Consider the following 19949-nt stretch of genomic DNA (forward strand, 5'->3'; position numbering starts at 1 on the left):
GCGGCTGATTCGAGGACTTGTTTTGTCCCAAGCGGAGCCTCTGAAGAGCTCACTCAGGGCCGGCCATGCCGTCCGAGGGTCGCTGCTGGGAGACCCTGCAGGCGCTGCGCAGTTCCGACAAAGGTCGCCTCTGCTACCACCGCGACTGGCTGCTGCGGGGCGAGGTGAGGGGGGCCCCGGAGTGGGCGGTGCCCTTCCGGCTGCTCGCGGTGGTACCCTGCTGTTCCCTAGCCCCTGGCTCGGCCGGCGCTGTGAACACGTGCGTTCTTTCTAACAACCCGCATTAGTTTCTCGACTCTTGTGTGTGCATCACCCCGTCCTAGAGTTTCTGCCCTCTCCTGCCTATTCTAGCCTTTCAGCGAGCTCCCATAATTTCAGAGGTGCTCTTCTCTCTAAAGGCTTCGTTGCCACCCCCAGCTATGCTGTCGTCAACGCAACCCTTTCAGGGTCAGGTGATTTACCGCAGGTCTCTTGTGCTGCGAGGTCGGTAGTTAGCGGTGAACGATTAATAGGGCCCAACCTGCTGAAAGGACCAAAATCTTAGATTGACGTTGGGCGGACTTGGAAAGTTGAATGGGGGCGTGGTCGCTATCGAGGATTTTCAAAGCCATATACTTGACCACAGGAATGTAGGGGTGTAGACAGATTAAGGCATAGACAGTACCCGAGTTGCTGGTAATTAGCTACAGATAGAATGCTGTCTTGTCTCTTTAGACTTACGTGGGAAACCATTCTAAATTTTTTTTTTTCTTTTTTAGCATTTATTTATTTTTGAGACAGAGAGAGACAGAGCATGAACGGGGGAGGGGCAGAGAGAGAGGGAGACACAGAATCTGAAACAGGCTCCAGGCTCTGAGCAGTCAGCACAGAGCCCGACGCGGGGCTCGAACTCACATACCGCGAGATCATGACCTGAGCGAAGTCGGAGGCTTAATCGACTGAGCCACCCTCGCGCCCCGTGGGAACCCATTCTAAAAGCGTTTCCCTATCTTTTATATCTCTGACAATTTTAGGGAATACAGACCATATGTACAGACTTGGGTCTGGCTGGTGTAGACTCACGTTTTGCATTTCTGGCAGGAATGCCTGAGAAATGTCGCTGTGCTGTGTCAGTCATATCGGGAAGCACGCGTATACTGCAAACTCTCCCAGCACTGGCGATGCTAACCTTGATCATCACCTGCTCACATTGTTATCTGCCAGATAGCTGCACTTAGAATTCATGGATTTTCCTTTTGAGGTTGATGAGTGTCTTGTGGGGAGGTAATCCAAGATTGCATCGAGGTTTCCTTGTCAAACCTCCATCGTTGGCATTCGCTATTTCTGCCTGAATCAGTCGCTCTCGGGAGGTACTCGAATGGCATTTCCTGAATGTCAGCCACTCCTTCTATGTTTGCCAGTTCCTGTAAGGAAGAGCTTTCTTTTCTCCCCTGTTTAATTAATCGGTTGTATCATAACGTACTCATGGGTTACTGTTTTGTGAGTTGTAACCCATTACTTGTAAGCTGGTGTGTATTTCCATTCTGTGGGAAGTGCGACTTCAGGATAAACTCTGAGAGTTGAGGTCGTTGGGTCAAAGCCAAACATAGATGTCTCCCCACCCCCCACAACGGATGCATCAAATTGCCTTCCAGTTGGCATGATCTTGCCTTTTTGCCCGTGGCCTCATCAACAGAATTGTATTATTATACTTCTAAATTTTGCTTGTCTAATAGGTAAGAATGAGATCTCGGTATGGTTTTGCAATGCCTTTCTCTTCTTATTGAGAGCGAACATTTTTTTTTTCATATATTCAAGAGCCAATTTTATAGCATCCTATTTTTTTTTTTTTTTTAACATTTCTTTATTTTTGAGGCAGATACAGAGCATGAACGGGGGAGGGTCAGAGAGAGAGGGAGACACAGAATCCGAAACAGGCTCCAGGCTCTGAGCTGTCAGCACAGAGCCCGACGCGGGGCTTGAACTCACGGACCGCAAGATCATGACCTGAGCTGAAGTCGGACGCTTAACCGACTGAGCCACCCAGGCGCCCCCATATAGCATTCTATTTTTTAAGTAGGCTTCCAGTGTGGGGCTGGAACTCGCGACCCCATTGTCAAGACTTGCACACTCTACCAACTGAGCCAGCCAGGTGCCCCTCGAGCCAGTTTTATATATTTGTGAATTGACAGTTTATGTCTTTTGCTATTGGTATTTTTCTTTTTCTTTTCTTTTTCTTTTACTTTTTTTAAATGTTTATTTTTGAGAGAGAGTGCGCGCATGTGCATGCACGCAAATGGGGGAGGGGCAGAGAGAGAGGAAGACCCAGAATCGGAAGCAGGCTCCAGGCTCCGAGCTGTCAGCACAGAGCCCGACGTGGAGCTTGAGCCCCCAAACCTCGAGATCATGACCTGAGCTGAAGTTGGACGCGTAACCCACTGAGCCACCCAGGTGCCACGCTATTTGTATTTTTCTTTTGGGTTTTTCTTTCCCCCCTGATTTTACAAGTTCTTTATGTATTAAGGATAACCGTAGCCCTTTATCTGTGACATGTATTGCATATATTTTTTCTAGTTTGTCAGTTGGAATTTTTTCTGTTTATGTTTTTTTTTTTCTTTTAATTTGTATTTTAAATAGGCTCCACGCCCAATGTGGGGCTTGAACTCATGAGTCTTGAGATCAAGAGTCGCATGGTGTACTGACTGAGCCAGCCAGGCACCCCTGTTTATGGTGTTTTGGGTATGTGTGGTTTTATTTTTTACATTTGAATCTTCGGCCCTGGAATATATTTTGGTGTAAGGAATGAGGGAAAAAAAAGGTGTGGCTCAACATTATTTCTATTATGTCTTGAAAATGAGTTTCATTACTTTATAAAATGTGCATATAACCTGTTTGCTTCTGTGTCCAGATTCTTCTCCACGGGTTGAATATCTGTTTATTGCACGTGGGATGTGTACCTACAATCTAGATCAGTCTTTCTCAACCGCAGCGTTACGGATATTTGGGGCCAGGCCAGATACTTCTGTGTTATGAGGGGCTGCGTTGTAGGATGCTTGCATTGCATTGTAGGATGTCTTGCATTGTAGGATGCTTAACAGCATTCCTGGCCTCCACCCACTAGATGCCAATAGCACCCTCCCAGTTGTGACAACAAAAAATGTTTCTGGACATTGCTAGCTATGCCCTGGGGGATAAAATTGATCCTGCTGTAAAACCACTGACCTAGGTAAAATAAATAACTTGCAGTTTCTGAGTAGTTTTCATGTGCCAGGTATTGTTCTCAGCCCTTTATAGCTGTCATTCATTTAATCCTTCCCAAATCTTTTGAGGTGGATCCTTTATGATTCCATTTTAGAAGTAACTTGCCCATAGTTGTACAGGTGAGTGGAATGCAGGGATGGAATTCAGATTAAGAAAGGCAGGTTCCAAACTCAGTCCTCTTGGTCACTATCATACCGTGTCTCCATGTTTCCTGGTAATATCTTCCTGACATGGAATAAACTTTGCCAGAATGGCTGTATATTTTAACTGTAGTTAAATGGCATAAGCTGCTCTGGTTTAAAGTGCTGTATGCCAGGGCCAGCTGGCTGGCTCAGTCTGTTGGCTCTGTCCAACTTCGGGTCGGGTCATGATCTCACGGTCCGAGAGTTCGGGCTCTGCATTGGGCCCGCTCCTGTCAGCACGGAGCCTGCTTTAGATCCATTGTCCCCCTCTCTCTCTGTGCCTCCCGCCTCGTGCTGTATGCCAGATATACAGAGATAATGATTAACTGGTAGGGTTGAGGGACGCTTGGGTGGCTCAGTCGGTTGGGCCTCCCGACTCTTGGTTTTGGCTCAGGTCATGATCTCAGTGATCTCATGGTTCAAGATTGAGCCCCGAACTCTGCGTTGGGATCCCTGACAGGCTTTGCACTGGCAGCATGGAGCCTGCTTAGGATTTTCTCTCCTTTCTCTGCCCCATCCCCACTCGCGCTTGCTCTCTCTCTCTCTCTCTCTAAATAAACAAACAAACAAACAAACAAACAAACAAACATAAATCATAAAAAAAAACCACCACAACTGGTAGAGATGTCCACACACAACTGGTAAGAATGTCTAGAACTTGTTTTATAGTGTTTCTGTTTTAAATCTCATTTGCTTTAAGCCATTGGCTTTTACATCAGTGACCCCTTTTCTATGCCTATTTTTATATGCTATATTCAGTTTAAAAATTATGTTCATTTAAAAATGAAACCTAGAGGGACAAGTGGGTGGCTCAGTTGATTAAGTGTCTGACTCGATCTCAGCTCAGGTCTTGATCTCAAGGTCATGAGTTCAAGCCCTGTGTTGGGTTCCACATTGAGTGTGACAAACAAACAAACAAACAAATAAATAAAATTGAATCTAGAAAATTAGAACAAGGAGAAATATGTCTCATTACCCAAGCACAACCTCTAGAATATTTCCTTAATGTCTAATAGTGTATTAGCATTTGTTTTTATTTTTATATAATTGTAGATATTTATTTATACCCTTTTTTTTTTTTCACTTAAAATTGAATCTCAGGGGAAGGGGAAATGGAGGATCATGAAAAGACACAAACTTAGTTACAAGTACTGGAGATGTAATGTACAATGTAGTTATAGCTCACACTGCTGTGATATACAGGAAGTTAAGAGTAAATCCTAAGAGTTCTCATCACAAGGAGAAAGTTTTTTTACCTTTTTTGTTCTTTCTTTCTATTGTATCTATAGTAGAAGATGGATGTTAGCTGAACCTGCTATAGTAATCATTTGAAATATATGTAAATCAACCGATCATACTGTCACTTTAAATTTATACAGTGATATATGTCAATTATTTTTCAATGACTGGAAAAATATTGAATCTTAAGTATGGTGTTAAATAGGATTCAGAATCTGTACTTTAAATTTTTTTTAAGTTATTATTATTTTTTAATTTATTTGAGAGAGAGAGAGCACACACAAGCAGAGGAGGGGCAGAGAGAAGGAGAGCCAGAATCCCAAGCAGGCTCCACACCATCTGCACAGAGCCTGATGTGGGGCTCGAACCCATGAACCACGAGATTATGACCTGAGCCGAGATCAAGAGTCAGATGCTTAACCAACTGTGCCACCCAAGCTCCCCACAATCCATGCTTTTAAATGACCGATATCCCACTGATTGTGTATACTGTAGTTTACTTCAAAATTCCTCGTTTCCTTTTCCATTCTGATGTTTTAAATTGCTTTCAGATATGCTTTATTGACCATCTTTGTGCATCGTTCCTTTTTCTGTGGTTAGAGTTATTTAGTCTGATATTCTAAAAGGATAGGAGTCATGGGGCTCCTGGGTGGCTCAGTCCGTTAAGTGGCCAACTCTAGCTCAGGTCGTGATCTCACAGTTCATGAGTTCGAGCCCCGTGTTGGGCTGTGTGCTGACAGCTCAGAGCCTGGAGCCTGCTTCAGATTCTGTGTCTCCTTCTCCCTCTTCTCCTTCCCCACTCGTGCTCTGTCTCTTTCTCTCTTGCTCAAAAATAAATAACTTAAAAAAAAAAAAAAAGGGTAGGAGTTGGTCATTATCAAGAAACTACTTTCTCTTCATCTCTAATTGTTAGTACAGTTAGTTTGGGTCTTTGTATGTATGTATGTATGTATGTATGTATGTATTTAGGCCTTAGAGTTTTCAGTGGGGCAGGTAATGGATTATAAGGACAAAATTATTTTTGATTGCTTAGATCAGTTAACATGCAAGTTGGGCCTCACCCTCTTCTTTTCTCTAGGATGTTTTGGAAGAATGTAGGTCTGTTCCCAAGCTCTCTTCCTACTCCGGATGGGTGGTAGACCATGTCTTACCCCACATGCAAGAGAATCAACCATCCTCTGAGACTTCGGAATCCTCCAGATCCACTTCAGACCTTGAACAACCTTCCTGTGTTCCCAAATCTCCCGTCAGAACCCCTGCCTTCTCACCAGTTTCCTCGGCAACAGCAGATGGAGCTGAGGTAAGGTTTGTGATTAGCTTAAGATCGGAGGCAGTGGTGGCCGAGAAGTTGAAGTATTTAAGAGGCCCCTGACTGGCTCATGTGGGGGAGCATGCGATTCTTGCTCTCTGAGTCATGAGTTGGGGCCCCACATTGGGTGTAGAGATTACTCAAAAATAAAAATCTTGGGGCACCTGGGTGACTCAGTTGGTTAAGCGTCTAACTCTTGATTTCAGCCCAGATCATGATCTCAGGGTTGTGAGGTTGAGCCCCACGTTGGGTTCTGCACTGACAGCATGGAGCCTGCTTACGATTCTTTCTCTCCCCCTCTCTCTGCCCCTCCCCTGCACACATGCACACACTCTCTCTCAAAATAAATTTAAAAAATTAAAAAACTTAAAAATAAATAAAAATCTTAAAAATAAAAAAAAGTAGGGGCGCCTGGGTGGCTCAGTCGGTTGAGCAGCCGACTTTGGCTCAGGTCATGATCTCACATCCCTGAGCTTGAGCCCCGCGTCGGGCTCTGTGCTGACAGCTCAGAGCCTGGAGCCTGTTTCGGATTCTGTGTCTCCCTCTCTCTGACCCTCCCCTATTCATGCTCTGTCTCTCCCTGTCTCAAAAATAAAATGTTAAAAAAATAAATAAATAAAAATAAATAAAAATTTTAAAAAGTTGAAGTGTTTAAGATTGTGATACGACAGTGACCTTACTCTGGGAAAAATAATGGTGGCTCCTTCTTGTAGCTGTTTTAAGGATGCCATTTACTACACCACAGCGTTCCCTTTATGAAGAGGGGGGAGAGAGATTCCCTTCTACTCTTAGTACCAGTGATGGTAATGAATTTCCTCAGCAATTGGATTGTTTTTTTCTCACGAATATTGCATGCATTTGACTCATGAGGTCTCCCTTTTTGGTTGGCTGTTGGAGGCTTACAGTGAAGTTTAGACCTGCTGTCTAGATGTACCTTATCATTAGTTCTTTAAAAAAAAAAAAAAAATTGTGATTTGTGGGGAAAAAAATGCATTTTTACTCGTTTTTACTCTGTTTTGTCCCTGCCTTTGCTTGTTTCTCTTCCTTAAAAGCAGTTAAATTGTTACTGGTGGAGTTCCGTTCTTCCTTTCTCTTTTTTGGGGCATGGGGAGTAATCCTTCCAGAAGTGGTTCATCAGCATACAGATATAAAGGAACACACTGTATGATTCCGTCCATTTAGCATTCATGAAATAAGAGTGTTCTAGAGAACACATTAGGGGTATGGAGGTAGGTGTGGCATAGGACGCCTGTGGTGACAGGGTGGTTCCGTACCGTGATTATGATGGCAGTTATGCAAATCTGTGCATGAGATAAACTTGCATGGAACGATACACATACACAACTGAATTCCTGTACAACTGGTGAAATCTGAAGAAGTTCTGTGGCTTGTACCAACATCAGTTTACTGTTCTTGATATTTTACTGTATTTATGGCTGTTACTATTGGGGGGGTACTGAGTGAAGAGTGCACCAGCCTCTCTACCAATTTTCACAACTTCTGTGAATTAGAATTATTTTAATTATTTTTTTATAGAGTTAAAAAACACTTTTTTTTTTTAATTTCTATGAGTGCTTCTCAGTTCCAGTCATGGCAGTGCTGTGACATGTCCACAGGCAGTCATCTTTCCCTCCCCAGGGCTCAGTCGTTTCATCTGTAAACCTGGTACTGGGCCAAATTGCTGATGTCCTCTCCAGAGAGAGAATTCCATCATTCTTGAGGTGTTTGTTTTGTGTTTTTAATTTTTTAATGTTTGTTTATTTTTGAGAGACAGAGACAGAGCATGAGTGGGGGAGGGGCAGAGCGAGGGAGACACAGAATCCGAAGCTGGCTCCAGGCTCCAAGACGTCAGCGCAGAGCCGGACGTGGAGCTCGAACTCACGAACCGTGAGATCATGACCTGAGCTGAGGTCAGACGTTTAACCAACTGAGCCACCCAGGCGCCCCTCATTCTTGAGGTTTAAATAAACTTTTAGATGGCTTTATATAATGAATTATTGTGTCATTTAGGAATTTTCGGGGGTTTGAGAGAAACCCAGTTCAAACTAGCTTAAGCAAAACGGAAGAGAAAAAGGAATTAATTAGCTCACATGACTAGTAAGTGTGTGAATGCATATAGAATCGGTTAGATCCAGGCAATATACTTTCTGCTTCTCTCTGCTTTACGTTATTTTTGACCTGATCCAATGACCCACATACAGGGCTTTGCCTGTCCCCTCAATTCTGCTTAACTCTTCTTGGTTCCATCCTTCTTATAGACTCCATGTGGCAAGATGGCCATTAGTGACCGTAGACACACATCTTCTTAGATTAGCATCCTCAGAGGTAGAAAGCCTTCCCAGATAACTCCATCAGAAAAATTCAGAGATGGAGTCTGGCCTAGCTTGGCACAGGGGGATAGAGTACTTTGATCGGTAGGCTGGTCACACAATTACCCCTTGAAGGAGGGTGGAACAACTGGGGATGTGGGTTGGGATGGCTCCATTCAAACCACCCCAGCACACATTGACTCTTACCAGAAGAATGGGGAACAATTTGCCGGGCAGATCAGAACAAGCAAGCCAAAAAACAAAGCAAACTAAAACTGTGCAGAGAAATAACCCATCTATTGGTTTGTATATTATTATATAAACGTAATTTATAATATTATTGCCTTTACAACGGAAAACAATGAGAACACGATCAATATCATGACAAGCACACTGGTTCTAACCTAAATTGTCTTGTTGTTGTTCTTCTGGGTGGTTGTTCATAGGTAGGGATGTGGTTTTCATGTCGAAAGGGTAGCATCAACTTTACCATCTTAAATGCTTAATTTTTCCATTTTCTGTCTGTATAGGACAAACGTGAGTCCCAGCATGCAGAACCTATGGCACTTCAGTCCTCCCGGGGGATCAAAGTGGAAGGTTGCATCCGGATGTATGAGCTGGTGCACAGAATGAGAGGAAGAGTAAGTGTCCCATGAAGTAGGGTAGGCTTGACCCACGGCAGCCACATTTAAATACAGTTCTTCAGGCGTTATGAGTGCCCACCTCGTGCTGATCATTGTGCCCCACATGCTAGTAGCTCCTGATTCACTTGGGGAGATAGTGTAACATAGCATTTGAGAGTGAGCTCTCTGGGGCACCTGGGTGGCTCCATCAATTAAGCATCCAACGTCAGCTTAGGTGAGGATCTCACAGTTTGTGGGTTTGAGCCCACATTGGGCTCTGTGCTGATAGCTTAGAGCCTGGAGCCTGCTTCAGATTCTCTCTCTCTCTCTCTCTCTCTCTCTCTCTCTCTGTCCCTCCATTCTGCATGTCTCTGTCAAAAATGAATGAACATTAGGGGCGCCTGTGGCTCAGTCGGTTAAGTGGCCGACTTTGGCTGAGGTCATGATCTCGCGGTCCGTGAGTTCAAGCCCCACGTCGGGCTCTGTGCTGACAGCTCAGAGCCTGGAGCCTGTTTCGGATTCTGTGTCTCCCTCTCTCTGACCCTCCCCCGTTCATGCTCTGTCTCTCTCTGTCTCAAAAATAAATAAACATTAAAAAAAAAAAAATTAAAAAAAAAATGAATGAACATTAAAAAAAAAAAAAAAGTGAGCTCTCTGAAGGAAGATAGATCAGGTTCACATCCTAGCTCTTCTGTGTTGCATGTGACTTTGAGAAAATTACTTAGGCTCTCCTGGTTTCCATTTACTTCTCCAGAATTGGAAGATGATCTAGGGTTGTCAGATAAGGTTATACTGAGAAGATGGATCTTAACAGCCTCTTGAAAGGTTAATTCTGTTTTAATAATTTATTTGACTTTATGATTTTTTTCATGCTTTTCCAATAAAAACTAGAAGGATTTTAGGGGCGCCTGGGCGGCTCAGTTGGTTAAGAGTCCAACTCTTGATTTCATTCCGGGTCATGATCTCACGGTTTGTGAGTCCGAGCCCTGCACTGGGGGATTCTCTCTCTCTGCCTCTCCCCTGCTCGCTCTCTCAAAAAAATTAGAAGGACTTTAATTCTCAGGTCTTTTGAGAGAGCACAACTAATGTAACACAAGTGAGAATATCTAATTAATGAGTTTAACAACAAACCAAAGTAATTTTGTTATGTAAACGAACCCATTTATTATAGGCTAGCTGTATTTCAGGTGGTGTAGCTTCTTTTTTTTTTTTTTTTTTTTTTAATTTTTTTTTTTTTTTAAACGTGTATTTATTTTTGAGACGGAGAGAGACACAGCATGAACGGGGGAGGGGCAGAGAGAGAGGAAGACACAGAATCTGAAACAGGCTCCAGGCTCTGAGCTTTCAGCAGAGAGCCCGACGCGGGGCTTGAACTCACGGACCGCGAGATCGTGACCTGAGCCGAAGTCGGACGCTCAACCGACTGAGTCAGGTGGCGTAGCTTCTACGGCCTTTCACCTCCTTCAGTCTGATGGGAGACTCTGCCGTGACGGCAGAAGTGGCCGTGTGGCTCCGGCACCGCCGGCTGCCGTTTTCATGCAGGCACCGCAATGCCAGATCCTCACAGCTTGTCTTTTCATCTTGGTTTTGCCACAGAAGGAGCACGTATATTTGGCGGGCTGGCCTATTTCAGTCTTCTTCACCATTTTCCTGAGGGAGGCACCATAATGGCTCCCGTATTTATGGAGGATTCCAACCATCCTGGTGCCATTAGCCATGTTGCCTCAAACTTAAGCCTGAGCCCAGGGAGCTGACGTTATGATTTTGCAATTAGAAAGACAACGCATGGTTTTGTCAAAATTTCCACAGATCAAGTGAGTTTATAATGTGAAAGTCTTCTGGCATCTACCCTCGTTTGTTCATTCATTGAGTCAACACATAGTTACCGAGCACTTACGTGCTTATGGAGCGCTTAGACGCTATTCTCGGTCTAGATAAAACAGTGAGCAAAGCAGACGCGGATTCAGGCCCTCACAGAGCTTCTGTACTGGTGAGGAGAGATCGAAGTAAACAAGAGAAATAAGTAAAATGTAGGTAGAAGACTGTTTTACTCTGAGTGAAAGGGTCTGGTTGCTTCCTCTTGGGTGCTGGCAAGGCGGATGGTGAGGGATGCTCAGGTCCTGGCTAGGGGAGTCCTTTTCAGCTGAACACTTAATGCCCTTCATCTTCGGGAAAGTTTTCCCCTTTGATTAGTTTCTCTTCCTCTCCATTGCCTTTTTTTTCTCTCGTTTTAGGAACTTTTAGTAGTCAGATACTGGATCTCCTAGATTAATTCCCTATTTCTCTTATCCTTCCTCTCATTTTCCTTTTGTCTTTTTCTCTTTTCCAAGAGATTTAATTTTATCCTTCCATCGTTAATTGAAAAACTATGTACCTACCTATTTTTTAAATTATGTGTTTAGGGGCACCTGGGTGGCTCAGTCGGTTAAGCATCCGACTTCGGCTCAGGTCATGATCTCACAGTTTGTGGGTTCGAGCCCCATGTCGGGCTCTGTGCTGACATCTCAGAGCCTGGAGCCTGCTTTGGATTCTGTGTCTCCCCCTCTCTCTGCTCCTCCCCCACTCATGCTCTGTCTCTCTCTCTCTCAAAAAGAAAGAAACGTTAAAAAAAAATTTTTTTTAATAAAATAAATTATATATTTGATTTTCATGGGCTTTTTCTTCTCCGTGTGTTCCTTTTTCAGAGCACTTAATTCTCATATCATACTAAAGTTTTTTTCAGATTTGTATTCCTTGAAATAATTTGTTTTCTCTAGATTCATTATTCTAGGGTATAGAATTTCCTCAAATATCTAACGATCTTTATTTACCAGTGGTTGGACCAAGGCTTCCAGGTGCATTGTCAGGAACAAAATTATTACGATTTTGAACTTCCTAAGTGTCAGAATTCGTAGGGTATGTGTTCTGGAATACCGGCCTCCACACTAGCTGATCCAGTTATCTCTGGATAATTTATTCATTTTCTTGTAGGGAAGAACTCTCTGTTTTTTGGCTGGGAGTTTGTATGCATGATTGTGTAATAAATCGCCCCAGACTTGTGGCTTACAGCCACTACTGACATTTCATTCCTGTCCTTCATGTTTCTGGAGGTCAACTTGCTCAACTAGGTAGTTCTCACTTGGGGTCTCTGTGGCTGCAGTGACAAGGTCTGGAATTCTTCCAGAGGCTTCCTCACTGACCTGTGTAGCTGTTGCAGTTACTTAGCTGGAACATCTGCCCTCTTCGTGTGGCGGAGCTTCCTCCGCCTTCCTCCGCCTTCCTCGACCTTCCTAGCACAGAGGTCGAGTCCCAAGAGCAAGCATTGTAAGAGATACTGCCCGAGCTGCGAGCTGCGTGGCCTTTTCTAGCCTGGTCTCAGGAATCATGTAACATTATTTCTCTTTCCCACATTCTCTTAGCCAAGGCAGTCATGAGGGGCTGCTCAGGTTGAAGTAGAGGAGATGGGAGGATCAGAGAATGTGCAGATCTCTCTCTTTTTTTTAAGTTTATTTATTTATTTTGAGAAAGAGAGAGCATGCAAGCAGGGAGAGGGAGAGAGAGAAAATCCCAAGCAGGCACCACTCTGTCAGCATGGAGCCTGATGCGGGCTGGAACGCACTAACTGTCAGATCATGACCTGATCTGAGGTCAAGAGTCGGACGCTTCATTGATTGAGCCACCCACGTGCCTCTGTGCAGATCCCTTTTTAAATCATTACACAGTACACAACAGTAAAAACAAATCCAGTACAGAATGGGCAAAAAACAGAGATGCTTTACCAAAGGTACAAAGAAGCACATGAAAAGAGGTTTTCAGTGTTTATTTTGAGAGAGAGTGCAAGTTGGGGAGGAACAGAGAGAGAAGAGGACAGAGGATCCAAAGTGGGCTATGTGCTGACAGCAGACAGCTTGATGCGCAACTCATGAATCGTGAGATCGTGACCTGAGCCAAAGTCGGACACTTAACCGACTGAGCCACCCAGGCACCCCGAAAAGATGTTTTTAAAAAATCATTACAGCACACATGCCTGGCTACCGACTGTTTTGATCTCATGATTTGGGAGGACGCGGGTGGGGGGGGGAGGAGTGGGGGGGAGGGGGCGGAGATTTGAGTTGACTGTTTCATCTGAAAACATTCAGCTGATATCTCTGTTTTCAGCCCCGTGAACCCCACCTGGTTTTAGATCTGGCATTGCCCAGTCCTGAGCCTCTTTGAGATTCTGGTAGCTTGGTTCTCTCCCTGAGAGACGTAGTCTGCTTGTGTTTGCACGCACCCTCACGTTTGCTCAGCTCTGCTGTCAGTTCACACTCCTCCACAGAAATGTTGTGTTCCAGAAGCATGGTGAAAATTTTTCCCTGCTGACAATCCCATGCACGTTCTGCTGTTGAGTCCTTTTTCCCTTCCCAACTCATATTTAAACGGAGTCTCGGAGGAGAGGTTATAGATGCTGTCTTCACTTTGCCTTCTTGCACTGGAAGCTTTAAAATAGAATAATGTGACATCCCAACAATGTATTTTGCCGTATCTTCATGCCAGTATATATAGCATCTTGTCCTCTTCAAAGGCTGCAGAGTGTTCTCTAGTCTGACCTCCTATAATATGTGTAGTCAATCCCCAGTTAATGTAAATTGTTTTAAATTTACTGCCATCATCGACAGGACTGCAGTGAGCATCCTTTGTTCATACATCTTTGCACACACGTTCAATATTTCCTTGGGATAAATTCTTAAAAATAAACCAGTGCCAAAGGATATATAACCTTTAAATTTTAGTAGTTAAAATGTCACATCACTCTTAAAAACCAGATGAGAATACTCTCATGAATAGTAAATGGAATACCTTTAGGAATCTAGGAAGGGGACTTTCCTAAGTGGAGGTGGGGGAGGAAATGTAGGCAGAGATGATAAGGTGAGGAAAGGAGTAGATAGGAATGTGTATAGCATGTTTATGGAATTAGAATGAGTATTTCTGTTGATTACTCTAAAATCAGAGTACACAGGATGGAGGCTTAAAAGCGCGGGGCTCTTTGACACCACGATGGTAAATTCCTGCCCATTCCCAGCTGATACTGGAGTGACATGAATCGCAAGGGGCAAATTGGGAGAGCTTTCCAAAACAGCCGGGTGTAAACATCCACTCAGAGAGGAGAGGCGACTTGAGCATGGTTTCTGCGAACTAAGCAGCTGGTTCCATGCCTTTGAGTATCTCCGATGGAATTAAGGACAGACGGGAGGATGTTCCGCACGGGTAAATGAGCAAGGTGCCGACAGAGCTGCAGAGAGCAGGTGCTGATTCTTTTCAGGAGGGCCTGAGGCAGTGGCAAGAGGAGCAGGAGAGGAAGGTGCGAGCCCTCTCTGAGATGGCATCTGAACAACTGAAGCGCTTTGATGAACGGAAGGAACTGAAACATCATAAAGAATTCCAGGACTTACGGGAAGTGATGGAGAAGAGGTGAGCGGGAACGTCCGTGTGCTCAGCCCGACCTCTGTCCCAGCATGAAACCCCAAGGGAAAGAGTTGACCTACTGAGGCTTTAAATATCGAAATAAAATAGCCAGTGAAGCTCATAACCTAGAAAAATGTCCAGCCTTGGAGAGGTGACCAAGGTGTCGCAAGGAGAGGGAGGCTTTTAGGAGAGGTAAGGTGAGACAGTTTCAGGAAGCATCCTGCCATTCTTCCTGCAGCTCCAGAGAAGCCCTGGGGCACCAAGAGAAGCTAAAAGCTGAGCATCGTCACAGAGCAAAGGTCAGAGCCTGGGAGAATTCTTGTGGGTGCGTCCTGGTGTGGCTCTAACCCGGGTCTTGCCTCCCTGTGACTCCCTTTACCTGCTGGGGGGAGGGGGGCCCATCTGTAAAATATGTAGCCCACACGGGGCTTGGGGAATGTAGAAACAGAAGGCCCGGCGCCCCTGGGAGGTAACCGGACGATCCCTCCTGCAGATTCTCAACCTGAAGCTGAGGGAGGCTGAGCAGCAGCGCCTGAAGCAGGTGGAGCAGGAGCGGCTGCGGAAGGAAGAGGGCCAGGTCCGCCTGCGGGGCCTCTATGGCCTGCAGGAGGAGGTGCTGCACCTCAACCAGCAGCTGGACGCCTCTGAGCAGCATAAAGATGTGCTGAAGGTGGACCTGTCCGCCATCCGGACCCGGGGCAACCAACTGTGCGGCCTCGTCTCGGGGATCATCCGGGCCACTTCTGAGGTGAGCGAGCTTCGGAGCGACCTGGTCTTCTGGCTCGGAAATGGACAGTCTTAGTGCAGATTTGTTTTCTGATTTAAAAGGAGTGCCTGGAAAAAAAAAAAAAAATGCTTGCTTACTGTAGAAAATAGCAAGATCGTTTGTTAGAGATAATAATCACCATTAGCGTTTTCTCTTTCTTCCCTGACAGGGAGTGTGCATGTGGGGGGTTACCCTTACCCCAAAGTGGACTTTTATACATCCAGAGTTTCTTATCTTAGGTTCAACAAATAATTGTTTATTCTGATTGCAAAATACTTTAGTTCATTCAGTAATATTTTGTTGAACACCTGGTGTGCTATGGTAAAAATTGAAACCTTACGACAGTGTATATAGCTTTTTTCCAGTTAACATTGTATTTTGAACACATAATTACTACAATCACTAAAAATATTTTGATGTTTGTTTTTTGTTTTTTTAAAGAATGTTTGTAATGTTTATTTACTTTTAAGAGAGGCAGGGGGTGGGGGCAGAGAGAGAAGGAGACGCAGAATCTGAAGCAGGCTCCAAGCTCCGAACGGTCAGCACAGAGCCCGATACAGGGCCTGAACCCACTAACCGGGAGATCATGACCTGAGCCTAAGTCGGACGCTTAATCAACTGAGGCATCCGGGTGCCCCTGATGTTTTTAGTTAAAGCAGTGTTAAAAAGTGCCAAGTATTGCCACAACACATGGCAGATATTCAGTATTTGATGAACACGTGGAATTGGATACTTCCCACATGTAATAATACCAAAAACGGTAGAAAAAGACATGCTTAATGTTGAACATTTAAGTTTCTGTGTTTTCACTACCATGCATAGCACTATAGTAATACCATCCTATATACGTCTTATTTGTATTTCTTTGAGATACATTTTTAGAAAAGGAATTACTGAAATAATTTTAAGGTTCTTGACTCTTACCCAAAAGTTGTACCAATTCACGTTTTTATGATTTTTATGTTCCTACCCTTAGTTCTTATTTCTTCTCAAGTTTTTGTTTTAAAAAGTCAGTGGAGGGTCTAGTTGGTTAAGCGTCTGACTCTTGATTTCGGCTCACGTCATGATCTCACGGTTCATGAGTTCAAGCCCCACGTTGGGTGCAGAGATTCCTTAAAAATAAAATCTTTAGAAATAAATGAAGGGGTGCCCGGCTGGCTCCGTCAGTGGAGCATCCAACTCTTGATCCTGGGATTGTGAGTTTGGGCCCCATGTTGAGCATGGAGCCTGCTGACCCACCTGCCTACATACATAGATGTACACAGTAATTAATTAATTTATTTAATTAATAAATTGGGAGGCCTCGTTGATTTAACAGGCAAAACTACAAAACACATTTGTAGGGCAATATACAAAATGATGGCAGCACTTCTCGATTCGTCTTACGATTCTGGTGGTCATATTCTAACAAAATAGCACACTGAAAGAAATGGGAACGTCACTCCGGCTTATATGCATTCTCATTTATGAGCAGAAATTCTAAATAAAAGATAAGTAGGGACGTCTGGGTGGCTCAGTTGGTTAAGCGTCCAACTTCAGCTCAGGTCATGATCTCGCTGCTCATGGGTTCGAGCTCCACATCGGGCTCTGTGCTGACAGCTCAGAGCCTGGGGCCTGCTTCGGATTCGGTGTGTGTGTCTCTATCTCTGCCCCTCCCCGCTCATACTCTGTCTCTCTCTTTCTCAAAAATAAATAATAAACATTTATAAATAAATAAATAATGATAAGTCAAATTTATCAGTGCCTCAAAACAATAATGTGCTATAACCAAAGAGGTATTATTCTAAGGATAATGAAAAGCTGGATCAATTGTTATGAAGTCTTTTCGTGAACTTAATTTCACTAATAGGTTAATGGAGCGAAGTCATATGTTTGTCTTGTTAGATGTTGTAAAAGTATATGCTGAAATTCTACATCCTTTCCTATTAAAAAATAATAGTAAATTAAAAACTAAAATGTGTTCCCAGGGTGCCTGAGTGGCTCAGTCAGTTGAGCGTCCAACTCTTGGTTTCGGCTCAGGTCATGATCTCATAGTTTTGTGAGTTTGAGCCCCACGTCACACTCTACACTGGCAGCACAGAGCCTGTTTGGGATTCTCTCCCCCTCACTCTCTGCCCCTCCCCACTTGTGCTGTCTCTGTTTCTCTCAAAATAAATAAACTTAAAAAAAAATGTTTCTCATGAACATGATAGATTATGTATCCATTTAAGACTACATTTTAGGGGCACCTGGGTGGCTCAGTCAGTTGAGTGTCTTATTGATATGGACTCAGGTCATGATCTTGGGCTCCTTGCTGAGCGTGGAGTCTGCTTGAGATTCTCTCTTTGTCTCTGTCTCTCTCACTCTCTCAAAACAACATTAAAAACATAGACTACATTTTATTTTATTTATTTATTTATTTTTAAAAATTTTTTTTTTCAACGTTTTTTATTTATTTTTGGGACAGAGAGACAGAGCATGAACGGGGGAGGGGCAGAGAGAGAGGGAGACACAGAATCGGAAACAGGCTCCAGGCTCCGAGCCATCAGCCCAGAGCCCGACGCGGGGCTCGAACTCACCGCGAGATCGTGACCTGGCTGAAGTCGGACGCTTAACCGACTGCGCCACCCAGGCGCCCCTAGACTACATTTTAGACATGCCATTAAAATTGGGAAAGAAATAAAAATGTACCATGTTGTTACAATAGTAACAAATTGTTGATGTCGTTAACATGTTTTAGCCAATAAAATGTAATAAGACAAAGGAGAAATATTTGAGGAAATGTAATTTGATAACAATATGATTATCTACCTAGAAAGCCAAGAGTAAAAAGCTCTGAGCTATTAAAAATTTTTTTTAACGTGTATTTATTTTTGAGAGACAGAGCGTGAGCAGGGGAGGGGCAGAGAGAGGGGGAGACACGGAATCTGAAGCAGGCTCCAGGCTCTGAGCTGTCAGCACAGAGCCTGACGTGGGGCTTGAACTAACAGACCTCAAGATCATGACGTGAGCCGAAGTCGGACGCTTAACTAACTGAGCCACCCAGGTGCCCCAACATGGTATCATTTTCATCTAGACTGTTGTCACAAGCTTTTAAAGAATTATCCCAGCATTGTTGGTGAGAGCATGGAAAGATCCATACTCTGTGGATGTGATGGTTAATCAGTATTACCTTTAAGAGGACAGGAACGCAGTAGGTATCAGCATGTTGAATGTGGGTACTCCATTGGGTGCAACTGTTCCAATTTAGCAATGTATTGTGTGAGCTGTGATTCAGCTTCACAGGTGCCTGGGGAATAGACGCTAAGCTCTGTCTCTGTCACCCTGACAGAACGGCTTTCCTACAGCAGAGGACCAGGCTGTGGCTGAGAGAGCCCTGCAGGAAATGCGGGACCTCCTTACCAGCTTGCAGCAGGAGATCGCCAGGGCCTGTGAGGACAAGAGGAGGCAGGATTTGGAGGCCCAGGTAAAGCGGCAAGACTCACACATGCAGCAGGGGCCAGAGGTCCACAGAGAGACCCCAGCTCCCAGCCAGGGCCCAGGAGGGAAACAGAATGAAGGTGGGTGTTGGCGTGGATACGGTCCTTTAGCCCAGAATGTGAAAGGAGACAAGAATATGTTTGAATACCGTGTTAAGCTTCAGGACAATTTACCGGAACTGTTAACATAATGTAAAACTCTGTACGTTTACTGAATTACATTCAGTTTGGTTGATGCGGAGCCTGACTTCCAGCACTTGCCACGAGGATTTGAAATTCTGTATAATTCTAGTAGATGTATCATCCCAGGTTTTGCTGCTCTGACTTTTTAAAATAAACATTACGCAGTGTATGTTCACTGCATATGTAAGAGAATCAGTCGAGCATATGGTTGAGAATGCTGGCTTTAGAGCCAGGTCCATGGGAATGTGGTTTTTCTACTTCCTGGCAATGCGACTTTGGCAAATTAACCTTTCTATGCCTATTTCCTTATGTAGAAAGTGAAGATAATGATGGTATCTACTTCCTAGGGTCCTTGAAAGCCATTAATACCTATATCAGCTGATTAGAACAGTGCCTGGCTCGGGGCGCCTGGGTGGCTCAGTCAGTTGAGCGTCCGACTTCGGCTCAGGTCATGATCTCACGGTCCGCGAGTTCGAGCCCCGCGTCAGGCTCTGTGCTGACAGCTCAGAGCCTGGAGCCTGTTTCAGATTCTGTGTCTCCCTCTCTCTCTGACCCTCCCCTGTTCATGCTGTCTCTCCCTGTCTCAAAAATAAAATAAACATTAAAAAAAAAAAATTAAAAAAAAAAAAAAAAAAAAAGAGAACAGTGCCTGGCTCACGTGAAGTGTTCAGTGAGTACGATTACGAGAGCCTCTCTTCTCTTCCTCAGACCTCCAAGTAAAGGTCCAAGACAGTACGATGCGGTGGTACCACCAGCTGCAGGATGTTTCCAGTCGGTGCGTGTTGGCCTTTGAGGAGCTGACCAACAGCAAAGACAGTCAGGTACGGAGGGCTGTAAGTTGCGAGCTGTCTGGGCCTGGGAGTGCTCCGAACAGCCCCGTGTCCCAGAGGAGTGTTGCTAGCACGTCACCTTCCCTAATCCTGCTGTCATCTACTCCACTCTTCCGGACACGGTTTGCCCTCTCACTGTTCTCTCCTGGCAGGCCAAAAAGGTAAAGATGGACCTCCAGAAAGCTGCCACCATCCCAGTGAGCCAAATCTCCACCATTGCAGGTTGGTCAGAGGAGTTCAGAACATGGCCCTTCGCTTCACTTTGTTATTCTGTACGACTCCACATCTACTCATCTGTAAGGTTCCCGTAGACAGAGTCTGTTCCAACAAATGACATGACGTTGGGTCAGGCACGTATAAGTTATGTCTTACTCTCTTTTGTTTCC

The 19949-nt window shown here is 44.5% G+C and overlaps 1 protein-coding gene and 1 pseudogene across 2 annotated transcripts in view; one reads left to right on the forward strand and one right to left on the reverse strand.

Moving 5' to 3' along the window:
- Positions 1-19949, forward strand: part of GLE1 (GLE1 RNA export mediator) — a 31157-nt gene continuing 11208 nt past the window's right edge. For both annotated transcript variants that reach the window (XM_042914324.1, XM_042914325.1), the window contains exons 1-9: positions 1-164; positions 5740-5961; positions 8810-8920; positions 14184-14332; positions 14565-14625; positions 14820-15074; positions 18403-18631; positions 19442-19554; positions 19716-19785. In XM_042914324.1, coding sequence (XP_042770258.1) covers positions 66-164; positions 5740-5961; positions 8810-8920; positions 14184-14332; positions 14565-14625; positions 14820-15074; positions 18403-18631; positions 19442-19554; positions 19716-19785 — 1309 coding nt within the window. In that variant the 5' untranslated portion in view covers positions 1-65. The remainder of the gene's footprint in view (positions 165-5739; positions 5962-8809; positions 8921-14183; positions 14333-14564; positions 14626-14819; positions 15075-18402; positions 18632-19441; positions 19555-19715; positions 19786-19949) is intronic.
- LOC122205683 lies at positions 10329-11323 on the reverse strand (annotated as a pseudogene).

Source organism: Panthera leo, chromosome D4 (assembly GCF_018350215.1).
Source record: "Panthera leo isolate Ple1 chromosome D4, P.leo_Ple1_pat1.1, whole genome shotgun sequence".
NCBI classification, from domain to species: domain Eukaryota; kingdom Metazoa; phylum Chordata; class Mammalia; order Carnivora; family Felidae; genus Panthera; species Panthera leo.